Here is a 23,127-nt window from a genome sequence, read left to right on the forward strand (position 1 = left end):
CGATCTGGACCACTGTGCATTGTGCTCTTAATATTGAACAAAAATAGATTACACTTTCTACTGAATAAAATTGATAAAAAAATATAAGCATAGCATTGGTGTCTACCCGTAGCTGCTTCTTCGTTATTGACCAGGGCCCCCAAACATTGCTCCGTGGACCACAGATGAAAAGTAGGAACCAATAATCACCCCTTCGCAATTTTCAAAGGTCCCTATCGTGCTGATCAATACCGACGCCGGCCACGACCAGAGGTAAGACACGGGGAAGTGCATGGGAATGTTAGCCGATACTTAAGTGATGGGACCGCTAAATCAGCTGCGTCTCCGACAAAGTATCACATGAGTTTTGAGGGGTTAGTAAGATGGGTATGAGGTCAGGATTCATTGTGGTAGGTGATGCGACCATAAGCAATTTTTTTATCGGTTCAAATTTTTAAAATCTACCCTAATTTTCAACCAATCTACGGATTTAAATATAGTATTTATTCGACCGCGATTCTCCAGAAATTCTTCGTCGGTGTGCTTTCCGATCAACGGTGATATAGGAAGGGCTTTATTCATTAAAATTATTTTATATCATGAGCCTTAAAACATATTCGTCGACGTGCCTTCCGATCCTCGATGATATGGAGAGCACTTAATCCAGCAATACGTCTTGCTTGTCTGAAAAAAACAAAAATCGGATCGTTTCTATCGAAAACTATATAAAGAGAACAAAAAAAAACTCATCGGCCAACGAACGCGCGAACTAAAAAAAATGAAAAAAGAAGAAGAAGAAAACCAATCACCCCATGTACACAAATAGCGACACAAAAGAGACGAAAATAACACGAAAAAGCAGGACTGCGCGTCCCCACAGACACCGCACTACTCAAAATTGATAAAAAAATATAATCATGAAAATTTAAATCCTTTGGTTGATTTTGACGAAGTGTTGTCATTTTTTAAAATACAAGACAGTCAGTTGACGTTGAAATAAAATCTTGTCCACTAAAAAGTGAATTTAATAGCATTTAATTAAGAAAAAACGTTACTTAATCCACCATTAGGTGGTTGGTGCCTTCCTCACATTTCGAGTGTAATGAGATCCGGCCTTCACAAAGTTCATAATTAACACTTAAGTGCATATAACTTTTGATAGGGTTGTCAGATTTTCAATCTACTGAACTCGTTGCAAAGGTCTTTTGATTACCTATCCAACGACAGGTCGCATCATAAATCCGGACAACGTTTTCATCGAAATATATGAGATCCGGCCTCTAAAAAGTTCATAAATAACACTTAAGTGCTTATAATTTTTGATAGGGTTGTCAGATCTTAAATCTTTTGAGCTCGTTGAAAAGGAGCAATTCCAGCTCAAATCAGGATTTTCTCTGGTACTTTTGTACCCGACCCTCTCCATTTTCAATGAAACATTGTAGACATGTTATCCTAGGCCTATATAAGCCATTTTGGTGTATATGAAGCCAATAGTACTCAAAAATAATATTTGAGAAGGGCGTAAGTCATTTAAATATTTTTGTATTTTGCAATTTAAAAAATACTGTATCTCGAAGCCGTTGCGTCGTATCAAAAAGTGGCTAAAGACAAACTTGTACACTCAAACAAAAATGCACGTCACTTATATGAGATTTTTTTATTTTTAAGTCTAAAACTTAAATTTAAAGGTGATGTCACGATTTTTTTTCGTTCAAAATTTTTGTGGAAATAGCCTAAGATGTTACCAAAAGACTGATGAAAAATGCAGGATGTCTCTCCTAAAAAAAATACAAAAATCATTTACTAAAACTCTTTTTTTTAATGTGGTCTAAACGTCAAAATTTTCAAAAACCGGTAGAGGGAATCAATTTTCCAGACAATTTTCATAAAAGTCTCCATATTGACCATTGTCCTATGTCCAATTCTTGGGAAGATACAGCAGTTTTAAAAATTAAAATGTGGAAAAAACGGGTTTTTTGGTGGTTTTTGGCTATTTCTATATGTCAGACTTGGTTTTTTAGTCTCGTAAATATTTTTACCGGAAAGCTCCAATTTTCCATAAGTTTGCTTTACCAGAAAATCATATAAAAATTGGAAAACATAATTAAAACTTTTCAGACAATAGTTTGTTTAAATTAAAACAAATTAGGTCAAATGTTTCGCTGATCGAAGAATAGGTTTATTTGATTTTTCATAAAATTCTCCACTTAAAAATTCACAAAAGATTAATTTGCATTAGAAATCAAACCGATCTGAGATGAAAAATGAGCAGCATGTTATGTTAATAATGTTACACTGAAAAAAAAAAACAAAATTAACAAAGCAGCAACCAGCAATATTTTCTTTCTCTGAAATATTTTTCAATTTATAAAAAGGACAATTTTGAAAAAATATCATTGAAATTATGTCTTTTTTTATTTTTCATCTGAAAATGAACTACAGATAAGTATGACCAAATTTCTCATAATTTATAACAATTTTTTTTTTCAATAAAAATATAGCGATAATTCTCTACCAACTCACACGAAATCGGAAAAAGTTGCCCCGACCCCTATTCGATTTGCGTGAAACTTTGTCCTAAGGAGTAACTTTCGTCCCTGATAACGAATCCGAGGTCCGTTTTTTGATATCTCATGACGGAGGGGCGGTACGACCCCTTCCATTTTTGAACATGCGAAAAAAGAGGTGTTTTTCAATAATTTGCAGCCTGAAACGGTGATGAGATTGAAATTTGGTGTCAAAGGGACTTTTATGTAAAATTAGACGCCCGATTTGATGGCGTATTCAGAATTCCGAAAAAACGTATTTTTTATCGAAAAAAACACTAAAAACCTTTTTAAAAATTCTCCCATTTTCCGTTACTCGACTGTAAAAAATTTTGGAACATGTCATTTTATGGGAAATTTAAAGTGTTTTTTTCTAATTTTGCAGAGTTATTTTTTAGAGTGTAACAATGTTTTACAAAGTTGTAGAGCAGACAATTACAAAAATTTTGATATATAGACATAAGGGGTTTGCTTATAAACATCACGAGTTATCGCGATTTTACGAAAAAAAGTTTTGAAAAAGTTACTTTTTGCGTTTCTCTTTGTTTCGTTGTCCGTGTCTGTCGCGGGTGACCATGAACGGCCATGATCGATGACGACCAACTTTTTCAAAACTTAGAGGCACGCTGGAATTAGATGCTGTTCCCCTACGCCATCAAATCGGGCGTCTAATTTTACATAAAAGTCCCTTTGACACCAAATTTCTACCGCCCCTCCGTCACGAGATATCAAAAAACGGACCTCGGATTCATAATCAGGGACAAAAGTTTCACGCAAATCGAAGAGGGGTCGGGGCAACTGCTGTGTGGGTTGGCGGAGAATTACCCATAGCTTGAGTTACAAATTATTAGTTATTAAAAATCCACAGCATAATTGAAAATTGAATGAACGTAAGAAAATCCAAATATTAATTCCTTTCCATTTTCTATTTTTTCCCCTTTTCGACAAAAAAAAATCGATCAGAAAATCTTTTCCAAGGTACAGATTATCTGAGTTGTGCATGCCCATTTTGTATGACCACCTAGTCTAATTTTTTGGATACTTCTAATAATGATTTTTTTTCTGGAGTAAATTTTTATTCAATATTAATATCATAAATAAGATTCCCACAATTTTTTTTTCTTGTAATTAGGGCCTTCCCCACTTCCTTCAAAAATAAATAAATCTTTCTGGTTTTGGCAAGCAGTCTAGTCGACAAAAAAACAAAATGGCTACATTTGCACATAAAAGCTTCTACAACCACATTGACCAACACAACTAACTAAATTTTTTTTTTAATATTAAAATTTCAGTTCAATTCAAAGGGACTAAAAAACAAATGAACATAATTTGTTATGCATGGTTTGAGTATATTTGGTGCATTTTGTAGTATCCTTTAATTTTGATGGGTAGCAGATTATTTTAACAATAAACAAAAGCAAAATACGAATCAAATGCTTAATGGAATAAATTGAATTTTTTCGGGTTTTTTTTAGATTTGTGTTTTTTTGATTAACAGTGCAGTATTAATAGTTTAATTGCTTAAGTTTTTGCCTTCCTCACCTCACTGAGGCAAGGCTATAAAATCACTCGAAAAATGAACTTCTTAAATACACCTCCTAGATATACCTTCACGTATACCTATCGACTCAGAATCAAATTCTGAACAAATGTCTGTGGGGATGTGTGTAGACATGATTTTTTTCCACACGATTATCTCAGAACTGGCAGAACCGATTTTGGCCGGATTAGCCTTATTTTTTTCGTTTTGGGGTCCCCTAAGATTCTATTAAATTTTATTCTGTTTAGTAAATTATTTAAAAAGTTATGTCAAGAAAAACATTTTTGAAGATACAAAAAAGGGTGATTCTTTGCATAACCTCAAAAGACCGGGTCTTTTTGTTTACGTGCGAGAGTCGCGCCAGATGCGAAACGCCCGGTTGCCACATTGCTTCAAATGAGAGTCTGCATGTTTTCTGGAAAAGTCTGTATCAGTTATGTATTTTTTTCATAAACTTATTTTCATTATTACTTTCTTAATGTGAGGTAGGCACCACCCACCTAATGGTGGATTAAGAAACGTTTTTTAAAACTTCCTGCATTATTGTGACTTCATATGAAAGAAGTTTCTATCTTGTCGTGCTATCTTGACACACACCGAATTTTTTTTTTAATACTTTATATATAAGTATTTTAAATTCATCGAGTCGTTGTTCCTGTAAAAGTAGCTCTAAAATCCTACATTTACTTAATATTTTATTTTGCAACATTTTACTGGTATCATCAGAAAACATAAGTACAATTGATATTTTCTATTCCAAAATAATTGAAACCACAAGCGGTAAATTTAATTATATAAAGCAACTTTCAATTATGATTATTTAACTAAACAAATAAAACTTAAAGAATAACATTTCAAACTTCTAAAAAATAATAAAACCTACCAAGCCTTTATTTCCGTGCAGTCAAACGTGGTTTACAACTTCACAACCAGGGCGGCGCCACTAGCGGTTAATCAAAGCTTTTTCCCACAGAAAAGCTTTCTCGTTAACACGGAAAGATTTGCCTTTTTAAGTTTTGATGAATTTTCTTTTAGTTTCTTTACAAAAAAAACAAACACAGTTTTTTATATATTTTTTTCATTTTATTTTTAGTGTTTCACTTTTTCATTTATTACACAATTTATGGATTTTTTTTTCATTTCTTCACTATTGGAATTTTTCCTCTTGCATGCTTCGGGTCAGTTTTTTTTACTTTTCTTCAGTATGAGTTTTGTTGTTGTTTTAGTTTTACTTCCGTCAGCCTGTGAATGTGTGGGTGTGAGTTGCAGTGTCTGTCTGTTTCTTTTTTGTTTTGTTTTGCCTGTCGCTTGCTTGTGTATACAAAAATGTAATGATAAAAATAGGTTTTGTTTTTTTTTCTTGCCTTTTTGCCTTTTTCTTAGTACACCTATATTGTATGCTGTGTGTGTTTGTTTGAGTGTGTGTATTTTCCATTGTTGTTTTGCTCCTTCATTCTGTTTTGAATTCTTTCCGTCAAAATCACTGCCGGCTAAACTCGCCGACAGAAATGATTTCGCTCCTTTCACTCGCATCCGTTCACTCTCGCTCGCTCTCGCACTCTCACTTCAATGATCATCAATGGTTGATTTTTGTTTGCCTTTGTTTGCAGCAGAACTAGATATCGTTTTCCCCAGTGTTTTGTTTTCCTCTTTCTTGTTTAATTATTTTACTACCCTTTCTTTTTTAGTTTAGTTGAATTTTTCTTCACGGCAACGAATGTATTTGAGTTAGTTTCCTTTTTTTCGCGTTTTACTTTTCATTTTGCTCAAATCTCATCGTTTTTTTTTTCACTTGCTTTGGAGAAAGAATAGTGGTAGCTTAAGTTTAGCGATAAATTTATATATTTTACAAAAAAACAGAACGGAAAAAATAGTTTTTTTGGGGGAACGTAAAATAGTTTTGGCTGATTATGTGTATTTTTTTGCTTGTTTTTGTGGTATAAAATCTGTCGCTGCGAAACGTGCCGCGGAGACGGAGTTAAAAGAGTTAGATTATCTAAACTTACATAACAACTAGACACGTGTACGTGTGTGTGGGTGTGTGTTATCGCGTTCGCTGTTTGCATGCACATTTTTTTTTTCTTCAAAAAACAACGTATTTTTCGCATTAACCTAAGAAAAAATCGAAACAGAAAAGAACAAACGAACAAAAAAGAGCTTTGAACCAATCGGTTGGCGGTGGCGCAAAAACGAACTGATTCTGACTAAATTGGAAAACCAATTGGTTTCCGTTTTCTTGTTTTGTTTTCTTTGCTAAAATATACCCTAAACAGCGCACGTTTGTTTGTTTCCCTTCCTTTCTCAAATCTCGCTCTCTTTCTATTTCTCTCTCGCTCTTTCGCTCACTTATCGCACTAATCGTTTTCGTGTTTTACATACAGACAGAGAGTGAGTTTACTTCAGACACTTTTACTTACTTTTTGCTTGCTGGCTTTCTTTATTGTACACCTCTAAAAATTTGTCTCCGCTCGTTTCTCTCACAATCACGTTTAGAACCCTACCAATTTGATGAGGGAGCCCCTTCGGTGTGTCTGTGTGTGTGTAAAGTTAAATTTACCATTAATTATTATCATTACATTTAATATGTATATAAGTTCCATTTTTTTTGAGTTTTTTCTTTCCTTTGCTGGCTTTCACAAAACTGCGCTCATTCAAAAGTTTTTTTTTCTTCACTTCTTCACTTTCGTTTTAATTCCTACCCACAATTTTTGATCGTCTCACAGATTTGCAGTTTTGCCCTCTCTCGCGCACGTTCTCTCTCGATTTAATTTACCTTTAATAATTAATATATGTATAGGGTTTTTTTTCTTGCTGTTTTTCTTTATTTACTTTACCTTTTTTTAGCATTTTTCTTTTCTTTCTTTACTTTACTTTACGAATTAGGGGGTAAACCAATAGTTAAAATTACGCGCCTAGTGCCACTTCTATAACAATGTACAACAGCAGTAGCTCTTCTTCTGGCGCTTCTCGGAGGTCATGTTCATTTCCCGCACGACCGTGGCGAACACCTCGTTCACGTTGATGCGGTCCTTGGCGGAGGCTTCGATGAACGGGCAGTCCCACAGCTCGGCGAGGGCGCTTCCTGCAAAAGAAGCAAGGGTGTGACGTCAGAAAAATGTCGATATGTTTTTAACTAATTATTAGATCCATAGCATTTGATTTTTTTGGGTCCAAGTGAAATTTTTAAGCCTTAGAGTTTTCTGTTTTACTAATCCTCTGATTTGAAACTGTACTCATAAATTTCAAATATAGGATCATTTCTAGTTCAACTTAAAGTTTTTGTCTGCCCATTTAAAAATCAACGTGCATAAAAATATAGCCTAACATATTTTTTTCTTCAAAAAGGTACTGCCCATGTTCGCATAAATGTCCCATACGAAAAAACAGAAAGCTGAAAGCATTTGAAGTTTGTCCCACACATAAGGCTACGTGTTAGGTTTTTTGCGAAATAACTGGATTTCCTCTTGATTTCTAGAACAAAGTACCGCATGCTGTAAGTTTTCCTGAAAGAACACACGATTTTGAACCAAACTGCATCAATAACTCAAAATGATGAAACATTTTGGAAGTCTTTTTAAATAACTGTTGGTTTTTCAAGTATTTATTTATCTTAACAGTGTTAAAAAACACGCATTTCAGTTGATGGATTGGACTCATTCAAAAATTCCAGATAAATGGATAAAATAATTTAAAAATAAATAAAAATTGTTACAAATTGTTTTTTTTTGTGCGTTTAACATTGAAGAATAATTATTAACAAAATTACTATGAGTTTGTGCTTGTTCAACTTTTCTTCATTGTTTTGGAAATAAATCACACAGTTTCTTTTTCATATATAACAGCTAACAATTTAATAAATACGTTTCAAAAATTAAAACGAACAATCTCAGTTTTGCAGCCCCGTGTAGACTTTAGACTTAATCTTATTTTCTTGTAATTCAAGAAATTAAAAACAAAAAAGCTTAAAAATGTGTTAGTGCTTGAAAAATTACCCTAAAAATGTGCTTATGTGTTATTTTGCTACCAAGTTCATGGAAATTTATTTTTTTAATTTTTTTTTTTCAAAAAATTGCGTACATCATTTTTATTATATGTCTGCGTACAACTTTGTAGAACATTGTAATAATGTTCATATATACAAATAACACGACCTTTTAAAATGAAAAAATAATAATAGGTTTGAAAACAATCTTTAATTTTTTTTAAATACCTTATTTTCCAGAATTTGACCACGTCATCAATACGGTAGTTCATTATTTTCATCTAATTATTGAAAATTGTTTTTTTAGAATGTATAAAAAAGGAAGGGGTCGTACCACCCATCCGCCAAGAGATGTCGAAAATGGACCTCGGATTCGTGATCAGGAACCAACATTACATTTTAGAAAAAAGTTTCACGCAAATTAAAGAGAGATTGGGGCAAACTTTTTCGATATTGTGTAAGTTGGCAGTGAATGTTCCAATTATAAAAATAGAAAAAAAAGATAAAGCCAAAACACAAAAATTGGTCTACTAATCTAGGAGAAATATATGTTCTTTTATTTAAAAACGGTATGGAAATTGAACCTACACTGAAAAAAAAGTGTGAATTTACTCGAAATGGAAAAGATGAATCACATGTAAACTCAGTTGATGTAAACTTGTGATTCGACGTAAACGGTTGAATCAAACGTAAAATTATGTTTTAACGTTTAGTTTTTTGCTAATTTACATCACATTGCATTTTAATTTAAATGTTCAATGACGTGCAAAAGTGCTACATCATAAAGGAAGTAAGTTTCGGATTTATTTTGTTGTTGTTAATGGTAAATCATTAAGTGTTTATTCTCTCCAATAACGTCATGATTCGAAATCCGGACACTTAGTAGCATATCATTTTTATATTGAAAATATGTCTTTTGCAACAATTTTTCATCAGAATTTAGAAATTAAAATGACTTGATGTGCTTCGAATCCCGGACACTGCAAGAAGCTGATTCGAAATCCGGACACTTTTGCTTCGAATTCCAGACACTCGTTTTTTCTTAAAAATCGCACGAATTTGGATTGAAATTGTATTGAATGGCATTCTTTAGGTCTCAAATAAGCTGTTAACATCAATACAATCAATACAATTACTAGAATTTAAAGAAATCAGAACCGTTATTTTCTGCTTTGCCTTCCCAGTACTTCGCACGCCTCTGAAATATTTCAGTGAAATGTTTCTCATTTTTGGAAAACTCGTATTTTTATTTTATTTAATTGTGTTGGCTTTGACTACAGGGTCCAAACCAATTTGAAATGAAAGTTGAGGTTAGAATTAATCAAATAACACCGTTTTGACAATTTTATGCCAACTTATATTCGAATAATTGATACAACAAGATGAGGTATCCGCGTTTCGAAGCGTCCGGGAATTCGAATCATGACGTTATTATCTTTTAAATTTGTATTATCAATATTTTATAACCATTAAAAAACACTCAACCCCCGGTGGTTGGTCACTTATTCGTTCGACAATTTTTTAGTTTGTACCCCGTTGGTTGGTCAAAGTCAAACTAAAAAGTGACGAACAAAGTTTTTTCCGTGTCAATCAGCGATAGTTCCCGTTTCCACAACTAGGGTAGCGTTTCTTCAATGAGAAAGCTTTCTCGCAAAGCGCTTCCAAATCAAAGCTCACTTTTTAAGATTCTTTTCAATATTATTTTAGGGTTTGTTTTTTTTTCAATAAATTTCTGAGGAAGACATATTAAACAAAAAAAAAATAATGATATTATGTCTAATTATTTTGTAATACATTTTTTTTTTCTATTTTTGTTGTGAGCAGTTCTTTCAAATTTCGGTCATTCGTTTTTTTTTTGTATTTTTAATCCGACTGAAACTTTTTTTTGTGCCTTTGGTATGCCCAAAGAAGCCATTTTGCATCATTAGTTTGTCCATAAAATTTTCCATAATGATGTATGAAAATTCAAAAATCTGTATCTTTTGAAGGAATTTTTTGATCGATTTGGTGTCTTGGGCAAAGTTGTAGGTGTGGATATGGACTACACTGTAAAAAATGATACACGGTAAAAAAAATTTGGTGATTTTTTATTTAACTTTTTTTCACTAAAACTTGATTTGCAAAAAAACACTTGTTTTCATTTTTTAATATGTTTTAGAGGAAATCAAATGCCAATTTTTCAGAAATTTCTAGGTTGTGCAAAAAATCTTTGAGCGAGTTATGAATTTTTGAATCAATACTGATTTTTTTCAAAAAATCGAAATATTGGTCGCACAAATTTTTCAACTTCATTTTTTATATGTAAAATCAAATTTGCAATCATAAAGTACTCCTGTGAAATTTTGATAAAGTGCACCGTTTTCAAGTTTAATCTATTTTTAGGTGACTTTTTTGAAAAAAGTCGAAGTTTTTCATTTTTTAAATTAGTGCACATGTTTGCCCACTTTTGAAAAAAATATTTTTGAAAAGCTGAGAAAATGCTCTATGTTTTGCACTTTTGAACTTTGTTGATACGACCCTTAGTTGCTGAGATATTGCCATGCAAAGGTTTAAAAACAGAAAAATTGATATTTTCTAAGTCCCAACCAAACAACACACCATTTCTAATGGCGATATCTCAGCAACTAATGGTCCGATTTTCAATGTTAAAATATGAAACATTCGTGAAATTTTCCGATCTTTTCAAAAAAAAAAATTTAAATGGGGCCAAGCATTCAATATTACGCCCATTTGAAATGTTAGTCTTGATTTAAAAAAATTCAAAATATTTCTTTTGAAAAGATTGGAAAATTTCACAAATGTTTCATATTTTAACATTGAAAATCGGACCATTAGTTGCTGAGATATCAGCACTAGACAATGGTGTGTTGTTTAGGTAAGACTTTGAAAACATCAATTTTTCTGTTTTTAAACCTTTGCATGGCAATATCTCAGCAACTAAGGGTCGTATCAACAAAGTTCAAAAGTGCAAAATATAGAGAATTTTCTCAGCTTTTCAAAAAAAAAAATGAAAGGTGGGCAAACATGTGCACTAATTTAAAAAATGAAAAACTGGGACTATTTTCAAAAAAGTCACCTAAAAATGGATTTAACATGAAAACGGTGCACTTTATCAAAATTTCACTACGGTACTTTTTGATTGCAAATTTGATTTTACATCGAAAAATGAAGTTGAAAAATTTTTGCGACCAATTTTTCGATATTTTGAAAAAATCAGTATTGATTCAAAAATTAATAACTCTAAACATATCAAAAAATAAAAAAATTAAAAATAGTGTTTTTTTTGCAAATCAGGTTTTAGTGACAAAAAGTTTAATTAAAAATCACCAATTTTTTTTTACCGTGTATCATTTTTTTTCAGTGTAGTCCATATCCATACCAACAATTTTGCCGAAGACACCAAAGCGATCAAAAAAATCCTTCAAAAGATACAGTTTTTTGAATTTTCATACACCATTTTTGTATGACCAGCTGCCAAATTTGTATGTAAAATTTTATGGACAAACTAATGATGCAAAATGGCTTCTTTGGGCATACCGAAGGCACCAAAAAAGTTTCAGTCAGATTAAAAAATTCAAAAAAAAAAATCGAATGACCGAAAGCTGGGAGAATTGCTTTTTTTACTGTGAAGACTTATTTAAGACAAATTTGACATACTTTCGATAAAACTATCAATGTTTTATCAAAATTCTGTTAACTGCCGGTTCGTCAATATTCCTTACTGTGATATAGCAATATTAATTGAATAGTATGAAATCCATTCAAACTTTTTATTAAAGTCGCTAATTTAATATTGTTTACATAATTTTGATTTACTAGTTCTAATCGAAATACACAAACCTGTTAATTTGCATTAAATTGTGTATATTTTCGTTTGTCATGAAATGTGGTCGCAATAATATGAAATTCACATAGCCAAAATATAAAATTTGTTGAACAACATTTTTCTTCACATTTGAAACTTGTCTTTTTTCAACCAAAATAGTCATGATTTTCAGAAAAGTCTGTTGAACCAATCATGTAGGTATTTGGGAGGATTAAGCAAAGTTATCAAGTTAATTTAAAGTATTGAAAATTGGTTTTTAGACCAACTAATTTATGTCATTTCTATAATGGACTATTAGTAGAACAATATGTACCTGATTTGAGTTAAAAATAATCTGTAGTATTAATTTTATCAGACTTCTCCCTTAAGGTGGCCGTCTTACCCCCATCTCCCCTAACGACTAGAACTTCTTCAGTTGAGATAAAAAAAAACATTTCTTAGTTCACGGAGAAAAAAGAGTTCCCAAAATCATGAACAAGCGTTCATGAAAATGGGAACTTCGAACAAAGTGTTCAAATCCCATGGTACGATTTTGAAAAACGTACCATGAAATTTGAACACTTTGTTCGTGGTTCCCATTTTCATGAAAGCTTGTTCACGATTTTAGGAACTCTTTTTTCTCCGTGTAATTTTAAAACGATTTCTTCCTCAATTTAAGCAATATAATGTCATTTAACGACAGAACATAATGGAGAAATTATTCCGCAGTATGTTTCAATTTTGACTGTGCCCTTGTATGTGAGTACGAGTTCGTTTCGCTAACTAATGAATTTGGCATGCCATAATGCTCTCTAAATGGAAAATAAGAACCAACAACAGCCAGCACCAAAGCTTCTTTTCTCTCTGTCTGATTCGGGCGTCTTTTTGGGGGGGTAATGTCTGTTTCCGCATCAGCCAGCAGCAGAACGTAGAACGAAACACACCAACTGCCAAGACAGAAGAGACATTTCCGGAAGGAACCGACATTCCTTTGTACGTACGATTGGATGCAATCAGTTGTTTTTTTTGGGTTGATTTTGTTTTAGGGCAATTTGTTATTTTTTAGTTTTTTTTGCATAGCTAATTTGTTTGATTTGTTTGCTTTTGAAAATTGTTAAAAAATTAATCATTCATTGTATTAAGTCTAAAGATAAAATTACCCTCCCAATTTACTTCAGCTTCCTTTCTCAAGCCCATTAAAGCCTTCTTTCCATTTTAAAACAGGAAACAGACGTTGCATTCCGTGGCAGATTTTTAAGTCCGTCCCAAGAGAGAAAAGAAAACGTAAGAAAGTGATTTCCCCTTTTTCGCTTGGCATCCATTTTCCATGCGGTCTTTATTACCCTCACAGGTAAGCTTTTTCTCCTCCGAAGGAAAAGCGACACAGCGGAAAAAGACATTTCCCCCCAAAATACATGTATCTTTGGGAATCAACAAACAGACAGGCGGACAGACAGCAAGAGCTTGGGACTTCCTTTGTGTTTGTGTACTTCTTTTGTAACCAGTAGGAGACATTGTTTTTGAAGTTGGGAGATGTTTTTCAAGGTTTCTTAAAGATTTGGAATAGAAATTGAAAAAGGACGTCGTTTTCCAAAAATATCTGGAAAATATAACTCAATACGGTATTGTTCAACTTTTGAGCACGGCCAGATCGCACCCACACGCGAAATCGTCCAACCATACTAACCAGATGATGGCAAAACAAAAAAAAAGTGAAAAACATTCAAACAGAGAGAGGCCAAGGTCGAACAGAGTCGAGTGTGTTTTGCTTCAAGAAGGAGTATGGGACGATGATGCTCTTTTCCTCCTGTTTTGTTTTTCTCGCACGTTCAATGCAAATTTGAGTTCGGACACTGTGAAAATTATATTTTTTTTTCCGGTTGAACAGATTAGTTTTTGCAACAGTGATAAACTTGAATATTGATTTAAGATTGATTTGAGAAAATCTCTAAATTTTAACAGTCCAATCATCATAATAAAGACTCCTCGCCAGCGTTTTTCAACGTGTCGAAATTAAGACTGGAGGCTTTATTTTGGCCGATTTCATCGTCGTCGTCGTCGGTTGGTCTGTTTTTCTATTATTCAGTGCGCAATATGAGCCGTGAAGTCGAAGCTGGGTTATTTTTGGAATCTGATCCCAAAATTGGAGTGTAATGAAATCGCTTTTGCTTCGTATCCAAAAAAATATCTGGGCAACTCTCTACGAAATCGGCCGATTTCGACCATTTTTATTTTTTGCATTTTTTGATTTGGCTCGTACTTTGTAGGGGCCTTCCCTATGACCAAATAAGCTATTTTGCGTCATTGGTTCACCCATACAAGTCTCCATACAATTTTGGCTGCTGTCCATACAAAAATGGTATGTAAATGTTCAAACAGCTGTAACTTTTGAGTGAATTTTTTTTATCAAGTCACCGGCAAAGTTGTAGGTATTGTTGAGGACTTTTGAGAAAAAAATAAGTATACAGAAAAAAATTGCTGATTTTTTAATCAACTTTTTTTCGATAAAACTCAATTTCCCAAAATACGTATTTTTTTACGTTTGAGATTTTTTGATATGTTTAAGGGGACAAAAATCCGTAACTTTTGAGCCATAGAGAAACATGGTCAAAAAATCTGTCGCCGAGTTATGAACTTTTGAAAAAAATAGTGATTTTTGGAAAAAAACGTTACTTAATCCACCCTTAGGTGGTTGGCGCCTTCCTCACATTTAAAGAGTGCTATCCAAAAGTGCGTAAAAAACACTTAAAAAATTATGACTTTTGATAGGGTTGTCAGATCTTCAATGTTTTGGACGCGTTAGAAAGGTCTTTTGTATACCTATCCGACGATAGGTCGCATGAGAGATCCGGACAGCATTTTCATCAAAATATCAGAGATCCGGCCTCGAAAAAGTGCGTAAATAACACTTAAGTGTTTATAACTTTTGATAGGGTTGTCAGATCTTCAATGTCTTGAACGCGTTGAAAAGGTCTTTTAAATACCTTTCTGAAAATATATAGCATGACAGGTTTTCTTACAAAAACCACCCTTTTTACAATCTTCCGGACTTTTGTAAAAAATGTTTTTTTAGCATAACTTTTGAAATACTTAACTAAACTGCATAATTTTTAATAGCGACTTTTGGGACCCCAAGACGGATCGAATGAGGCCAAAACAGACAAAATCGGTTCAGCCAATGTCGAGATAATCGAGTGACAATTTTTTGATCAACATCCCACCACACACACAGACATTTGCTCAGAATTTGATTCTGAGTCGATAGGTATACATGAAGGTGGGTCTAGGAGGACTAATTGAGAAGTTCATTTTTCGAGTGATTTTATAGCCTTTCCTCAGTAAAGTGAGGAAGGCAAAAACGTTACTTAACACTCCTCCGTCCAAGGCATATTTCACTTACACGGACGACCAAGCCTCCGAAACCGTTGCTTCGCTAATTTCAACTCGCTCGCATTTGGCCCCATTTCAACCAATCTTGATCGTTCTTGCAGCATTCGAACCGGTAGGATTTCAAGATTCATCTAAAACAAGAACGAACCTGATCCGACTTACCTGCTAGTAACACCGACTAAATTCGTCGAAGCAACTCTTTTAGGCGCTCGTTTTAGGAACACACCATGGCCAAATCAACAAGAAAGCATTAAAATTTGAAATCAACCATTCAAATTTAACTAATTTGGGGTCGCTGAACAAGAATATGACACTTAGAAAATCCCAAAGTATTCAGAAATCCAGAAATCCAAGATGGCGGCCAATATGGCGCCTGTAGTATATTGGAAATATTTTTTTGAGGTTGTAATAGCCATTCAACCACTCAAATCTAACTAATTTGGGGTCGCTGAACACGAATATGACACTAAGAATATCCCAAAGTATTCAGAAATCCAGAAATCCAAGATGGTTGCCAATATGGCGCCTGTAGTATATTGGGAGTATTTATTTGAGGTTGTAAAGCCATTCAACCACTCAAATGTAACTAATTTGGGGTCGCTGAACACGAATATGACACTTTGTATATTCCAAAGTGTTCAGAAATTCAGAAATCCAAGATGGCGGCCAATATGGCGCCAGTAGTATATTGGGAATATTTATATGAGGGTGTAATAGCCATTCAACCACTCAAATCCAACTAATTTGAGGTCGCTGAACAAGAATATGACACTTAGAAAATCCCAAAGTATTCAGAAATCCAGAAATCCAAGATGGCGGCCAATATGACGCCTGTAGTATATTGGGAACATATATTTGAGGGTGTAATAGTGATTCAACCACTCAAATCTAACTAATTTGAGGTCGCTGAACACGAATATGACACTTAGAAAATCCCAAAGTATTCAGAAATCCATAAATCCAAGATGGCGGCCAATATGACGCCTGTAGTATATTGGGAATATTTATATGAGGGTGTAATAGTGATTCAACAACTCAAATCTAACTAATTTGAGGTCGCTTAACACGAATATGACACTTAGAAAATCCCAAAGTATTCAGAAATTCAGAAATCCAAGATGGCGGCCAATATGGCGCTTGTAGTATATTGGGAATATTTATATGAGGGTGTAATAGCCATTCAACCACTCAAATCCAACTAATTTGAGGTCGCTGAACACGAATATGACACTTAGAAAATCCCAAAGTATTCAGAAATCCAGAAATCCAAGATGGCGGCCAATATGACGCCTGTAGTATATTGGGAACATATATTTGAGGGTGTAATAGTGATTCAACCACTCGAATCTAACTAATTTGAGGTCGCTGAACAAGAATATGACACTTAGAAAATCCCAAAGTATTCAGAAATCCAGAAATCCAAGATGGTTGCCAATATGGCGCCTGTAGTATATTGGGAGTATTTATTTGAGGTTGTAAAAGCCATTCAACCACTCAAATCCAACTGATTTGGGGTCGCTGAACACGAATATGGCACTTTGTATATTCCAAAGTATTCAGAAATTCAGAAATCCAAGATGGCGGCCAATATGGCGCCTGTAGTATATTGGGAACATATATTTGAGGGTGTAATAGTGATTCAACCACTCGAATCTAACTAATTTGAGGTCGCTGAACACGAATATGACACTAAGAATATCCCAAAGTATTCCGATGTCAAGAATTTCAATATGGCGGCCAATATGGCGCCTGTAGTATATTGGGAATATTTATTTGAGGTTGTAATAGTGATTCAACCATTCAAATCTAACTGATTTGAGGTTGCTGAACATGAATATGATACTTGGTATAATCCAGTATTCAGAAATCCAGAAATCCAAGATGGCGGCCAATATGGCGCCTGTAGAATTTTGGGAATATTTATTTGAGGGTGTAATAGCCATTCAACCACTCAAATCTAACTAATTTGGGGTCGCTGAACGCGAATATGACACTTGGTATATTCCAAAGTATTATGAAATTCAGAAATCCAAGATGGCGGCCAATATGACGCCTGTAGTATATTGGGAACATATATTTGAGGGTGTAATAGTGATTCAACCACTCGAATCTAACTAATTTGAGGTCGCTGAACAAGAATATGACACTTAGAAAATCCCAAAGTATTCAGAAATCCAGAAATCCAAGATGGTTGCCAATATGGCGCCTGTAGTATATTGGGAGTATTTATTTGAGGTTGTAATAGCCATTCAACCACTCAAATCTAACTAATTTGGGGTCGCTGAACACGAATATGGCACTTTGTATATTCCAAAGTATTCAGAAATTCAGAAATCCAAGATGGCGGCCAATATGGCGCCTGTAGTATATTGGGAACATATATTTGAGGGTGTAATAGTGATTCAACCACTCGAATCTAACTAATTTGAGGTCGCTGAACACGAATATGACACTAAGAATATCCCAAAGTATTCCGATGTCAAGAATTTCAATATGGCGGCCAATATGGCGCCTGTAGTATATTGGGAATATTTATTTGAGGTTGTAATAGTGATTCAACCACTCAAATCTAACTGATTTGGGGTCGCTGAACACGTATATGACACTTAGAATATCCCAAAGTATTACGATATCAAGAATTTCAATATGGCGGCCAATATGGCGCCTGTAGAATATCAGGAAAATTTATTTGAGAGTGTAAATTCAACCACTCAAATCTTACTTATTTGGGGTCGCTCAACATGAATATGACACTTGGTATATTCCAAAGTATTCTGAAATTTAGAAATGCTAGATGGCGGCCAATATGGCGCCTGTAGTATATTGAAATATTGATTTGAGGTTGTAATAGTAATTCAACATCTTAAATCTAAATAATTTGAAGTCACTGAACACGAATATGACACTTCGAATATCCCAAAGTATTCAGAAATTCAGAAATCTAAGATGGCTGCCAAAATGGCGCCTGTAGTATGTTGGGAATAATTTTTATTTTTTTTTCTGGATTTCTGAATACTTTGGGATATTTTTAGTGTCATATTCGTGTTCAGCGACACCAAATTAGTTACATTTGAGTGGTTGAATCTTTATTACAACCTCAAATTAATATTCCCAATATACTACAGGCGCCATATTGGCCGCCATCTTCGATTTCTGAATTTCAGAATACTTTGGAAAATACCAAGTGTCATATTCATGTTCAGCGATCCCAAATAAGAAAGATTTGAGTGGTTGAATGGCTTTAACACTCATATAAATATTCCCAATATACTACAGGCGCCATATTGGCCGCCATATTGGATTTCTGGATTTCTGAATACTTTGGGAATTTCTAAGTGTCATATTCTTGTTCAGCGACCTCAAATTAGTTAGATTTGAGTGGTTGAATCACTATTACACCCTCAAATAAATATTCCCAATATTCTACAGGCGCCTTATTGGCCGCCATCTTGGATTTCTGAATTTCATAATACTTTGGAATATACCAAGTGTCATATTCGTGTTCAGCGACCCTAAATTAGTTAGATTTGAGTGGTTGAATGGCTATTACACCCTCAAATATATATTCAAAAATCCTACAGGCGCCATATTGGCCGCCATCTTGGATTTCTGGATTTCTGAATACTTTGGATTATACCAAGTGTCATATTCATGTTCAGCAACCTCAAATCAGTTAGATGTGAGTGGTTGAATCACTATTACAACCTCAAATAAATATTCCCAATATACTACAGGCGTCATATTGGCCGCCATCTTGGATTTCTGAATTTCTGAATACTTTGGGATTTTCTAAGTGTCATATTCTTGTTCAGCGACCTCAAATTAGTTAGATTTGAGTGGTTGAATCACTATTACACCCTCAAATATATGTTCCCAATATACTACAGGCGCCATATTGGCCGCCATCTTGGATTTCTGGATTTCTGAATACTTTGGAATATTCGAAGTGTCATATTCGTGTTCAGCGACCCCAAATTAGTTAGATTTGAGTGGTTGAATCACTATTACAACCTCAAATAAATATTCCCAATATACTACAGGCGTCATATTGGCCGCCATCTTGGATTTCTGAATTTCTGAATACTTTGGGATTTTCTAAGTGTCATATTCGTGTTCAGCGACCCCAAATCAGTTAGATGAGTGGTTGAATCACTATTACAACCTCAAAAAATATTCCCAATATACTACAGGCGCCATATTGGCCGCCATCTTGGATTTCTGGATTTCTGAATACTTTGGATTATACCAAGTGTCATATTCATGTTCAGCAACCTCAAATCAGTTAGATGTGAGTGGTTGAATCACTATTAAAACCTCAAAAAAATATTCCCAATATACTACAGGCGCCATATTGGCCGCCATCTTGGATTTCTGGATTTCTGAATACTTTGGAATATTCGAAGTGTCATATTCGTGTTCAGCGACCTCAATTAGTTAGATTTGAGTGGTTGAATCACTATTACACCCTCAAATATATGTTCCCAATATACTACAGGCGCCATATTGGCCGCCATCTTGGATTTCTGGATTTCTGAATACTTTGGGATTTTCTAAGTGTCATATTCGTGTTCAGCGACCCCAAATCAGTTAGATGTGAGTGGTTGAATCACTATTACAACCTCAAAAAAATATTCCCAATATACTACAGGCGCCATATTGGCCGCCATCTTGGATTTCTGGATTTCTGAATACTTTGGAATATTCGAAGTGTCATATTCGTGTTCAGCGACCCAAATTAGTTAGATTTGAGTGGTTGAATCACTATTACACCCTCAAATATATGTTCCCAATATACTACAGGCGCCATATTGGCCGCCATCTTGGATTTCTGGATTTCTGAATACTTTGGAATATTCGAAGTGTCATATTCGTGTTCAGCGACCCCAAATTAGTTAGATTTGAGTGGTTGAATCACTATTACAACCTCAAAAAATATTTCCAATATACTACAGGCGCCATATTGGCCGCCATCTTGGATTTCTGGATTTCTGAATACTTTGGGATTTTCTAAGTGTCATATTCGTGTTCAGCGACCCCAAATTAGTTAAATTTGAATGGTTGATTTCAAATTTTAATGCTTTCTTGTTGATTTGGCCATGGTGTGTTCCTAAAACGAGCGCCTAAAAAGAGTTGCTTCGACGAATTTAGTCGGTGTTACTAGCAGGTAAGTCGGATCAGGTTCGTTCTTGTTTTAGATGAATCTTGAAATCCTACCGGTTCGAATGCTGCAAGAACGATTAAGATTGGTTGAAATGGGGCCAAATGCGAGCGAGTTGAAATTAGCGAAGCAACGGTTTCGGAGGCTTGGACGGAGGAGTGTTAATCCACCCTTAGGTGGTTGGCACCTTCCTCACATTTAAAGAGTGCTATTCAAAATGCAAAAAGTGCGTAAATAACACTTAAGTGCTTATAACTTTTGATAGGGTTGTCAGTTCTTCAATGTTTTGGACGCGTTAGAAAGGTCTTTTGAATACCTATCCAATCGCATGAGAGATCCGGACAATGTTTTCATCAACATATCTGAGATCCGGCATCCAAAAAGCGTATAACTAACACTTAAGTGGTTATAACTTATGATAGATTAGTCAGATCTTCAATGTCTTGGACGCGTTGGAATGGTCTTTTAAATACCTTTCTGAAAATGTATAGCATGACGGGTTTTCTTACAAAAACCACCCTTTTTACAATCTTCCGGACTTTTGTTAAAATCATATTTTTAGCATAACTTTTGAAGTACTTAACTAAACTGCATAATTTTTAATTGCGACTTGTGGGACTCCAAGACGGATCGAATGAGGCCAAAACGGACAAAATCGGTTCAGCCAATGTCGAGATAATCGAGTGACAATTTTTTGATCAACATCGCACCACACACACAGACATTTGATCAGAATTTGATTCTGAGTCGATAGGTATACATGAAGGTGGGTCTAGGAGGACTAATTGAGAAGTTCATTTTTCGAGTGATTTTATAGCCTTTCCTCAGTAAAGTGAGGAAGGCAAAAATCGAAGTTTCATGCAAAAACATATTTGACATTATTTTTTAATGCAAAATTGAATTTGCAATCGAAAAGTACTTTACAGATTTTTTGATAAAGGACTCCATGTTCAAGATATAGCCACCGAAAGTTTGATTTTAGCGAAATATTTGCAGTTTTTCGTTTTTTAAAAATAGTGACCATGAGTGACCATTTCTAAAAATATTTTTTTTGAAAAGTTCAGAAAATTCGCTATAAAATTGACTAAGAGACATTGAAGATTGGACCTCGGTTTGATGAGATACAGCGGCTTAAAGAAAAAGAAACATGAAAATTGAAATTTTCTAAGTCTCACCAAAACAACCCACCATTTTCTAATGACGATATCTCAGTAACTCATGGTTCGATTTTCAATGTTAATTCATGAAACATTCGTAAAATTTTCCGATCTTTTTGAAAAAAATATTTTATTTTTTTTAATCAAGACTAACATGTAAAAAAGGGCCAAACATTGAATATTACGCCCATTTAAAATAAAAGTCTTGATTTAAAAATTTTCAAAATATTTTTTTTTCGGAAAGATAGGAAAATTTTACGAATGTTTCATGTATTTACATTGAAAATCGGACCATTAGTTGCTGAGATATCATCATTAGAAATTTTCGTGTTTCTTTTTCTTAAAGCGGCTCTATCTCAGCAACCCGAGGTCCAATCTTCAATGTCTCTTAGACAATTTTATAGCAAATTTTCTAAACTTTTCAAAAAAAATATTTTTAGAAATGGTCACTTACGGTCACTATTTTTAAAAATCGAAAAACTGCAAATATTTCGCTAAAATCAAACTTTTGGTGGCTATATCTTGAACATGGAGTCCTTTATCAAAAAATCTGTAAAGTACTTTTGGATTGCAAATTCAATTTTGCATTAAAAAATAATGTCAAATATGTTTTTGCATGAAACTTTGATTTTTTCCAAAAATCACTATTTTTTCAAAAAATCATAACTCGGCGGCAGATTTTTTGACCATGTTTCTCTATGGCTCAAAAGTTGCGGATTTTTGTCTCCTTAAACATATCAAAAAATCTCGAAAATCAAAAAATACGTATTTTGGGAAATTGAGTTTAAGTGAAAAAAAAGTTGATAAAAAATCCTGCAATTTTTTTTCCGTGTACCTATTTTTTTCTCAAAAGTCCTCAACAATACCTTTGCCCAAGACACCAAATTGATCAGAAAATTCACTCAAAAGTTACAGCTGTTTGAATGTTTACATACCATTTTTGTATGGACAGCAGCCAAAATTGTATGGAGACTTGTATGGGTGAACCAATGACGCAAAATAGCTTATTTGGTCATAGAGAAGGCCCCCACAAAGTTTAAGTCAAATAAAAAATACAGAAAAATAGTCGAAATCGGCCGATTTCGTAGAGAGTTGCTCCGTAGAGAATTGTTCAGCTCTGACAGCAGTCCATTCAACAATATGTTAATATTCGAAAATCTGTGTGTTTTGAAGACATTTTCTGGACGATTTGGTGTTTTCGGCAAAGTTGTAAGTACCGTAATCTGGGGCGAATCGGGACTACAGTCTGAATAGGGACAGCAGTTTTTAGAGCACTTAAAGCTTTTAAATTTGGATATGGATGTACCCATTTCGTTGGTCTGAGTCTGTTCTAACCGAAACCAATCAGAACAATCAAAATATTGTGCTCCAACATGGTTAAAACTGCTGTCCCAATTCGCTCATGTGTCCCGATCGATCCCAGTTTACGGTAATAATATTGCCTGTTCATAAAACTTTTTTCACATCAAAACATTTTCGGATTATAAAATTTACTTCATTTTTTCCAAAACAACAAATTTTCCAAAACTATTTTTTTTAAATACTTCATTGGTGACAAAATCCGCAACTT

The 23,127-nt window shown here is 34.1% G+C and overlaps 1 protein-coding gene across 4 annotated transcripts in view; it reads right to left on the minus strand.

The window, feature by feature from the left end:
• Positions 1-5,355: 5,355 nt before the first annotated feature.
• Positions 5,356-23,127, minus strand: part of LOC6047652 (ras-related protein Rap-2a) — a 273,455-nt gene continuing 255,683 nt past the window's right edge. For all 4 annotated transcript variants that reach the window (XM_038250214.1, XM_038250211.1, XM_038250213.1 and 1 more), the window contains exon 5: positions 5,356-7,147. In XM_038250214.1, coding sequence (XP_038106142.1) covers positions 6,990-7,147 — 158 coding nt within the window. In that variant the 3' untranslated portion in view covers positions 5,356-6,989. The remainder of the gene's footprint in view (positions 7,148-23,127) is intronic.

Source organism: Culex quinquefasciatus, chromosome 2 (genome assembly GCF_015732765.1).
Source record: "Culex quinquefasciatus strain JHB chromosome 2, VPISU_Cqui_1.0_pri_paternal, whole genome shotgun sequence".
Taxonomy (NCBI): domain Eukaryota; kingdom Metazoa; phylum Arthropoda; class Insecta; order Diptera; family Culicidae; genus Culex; species Culex quinquefasciatus.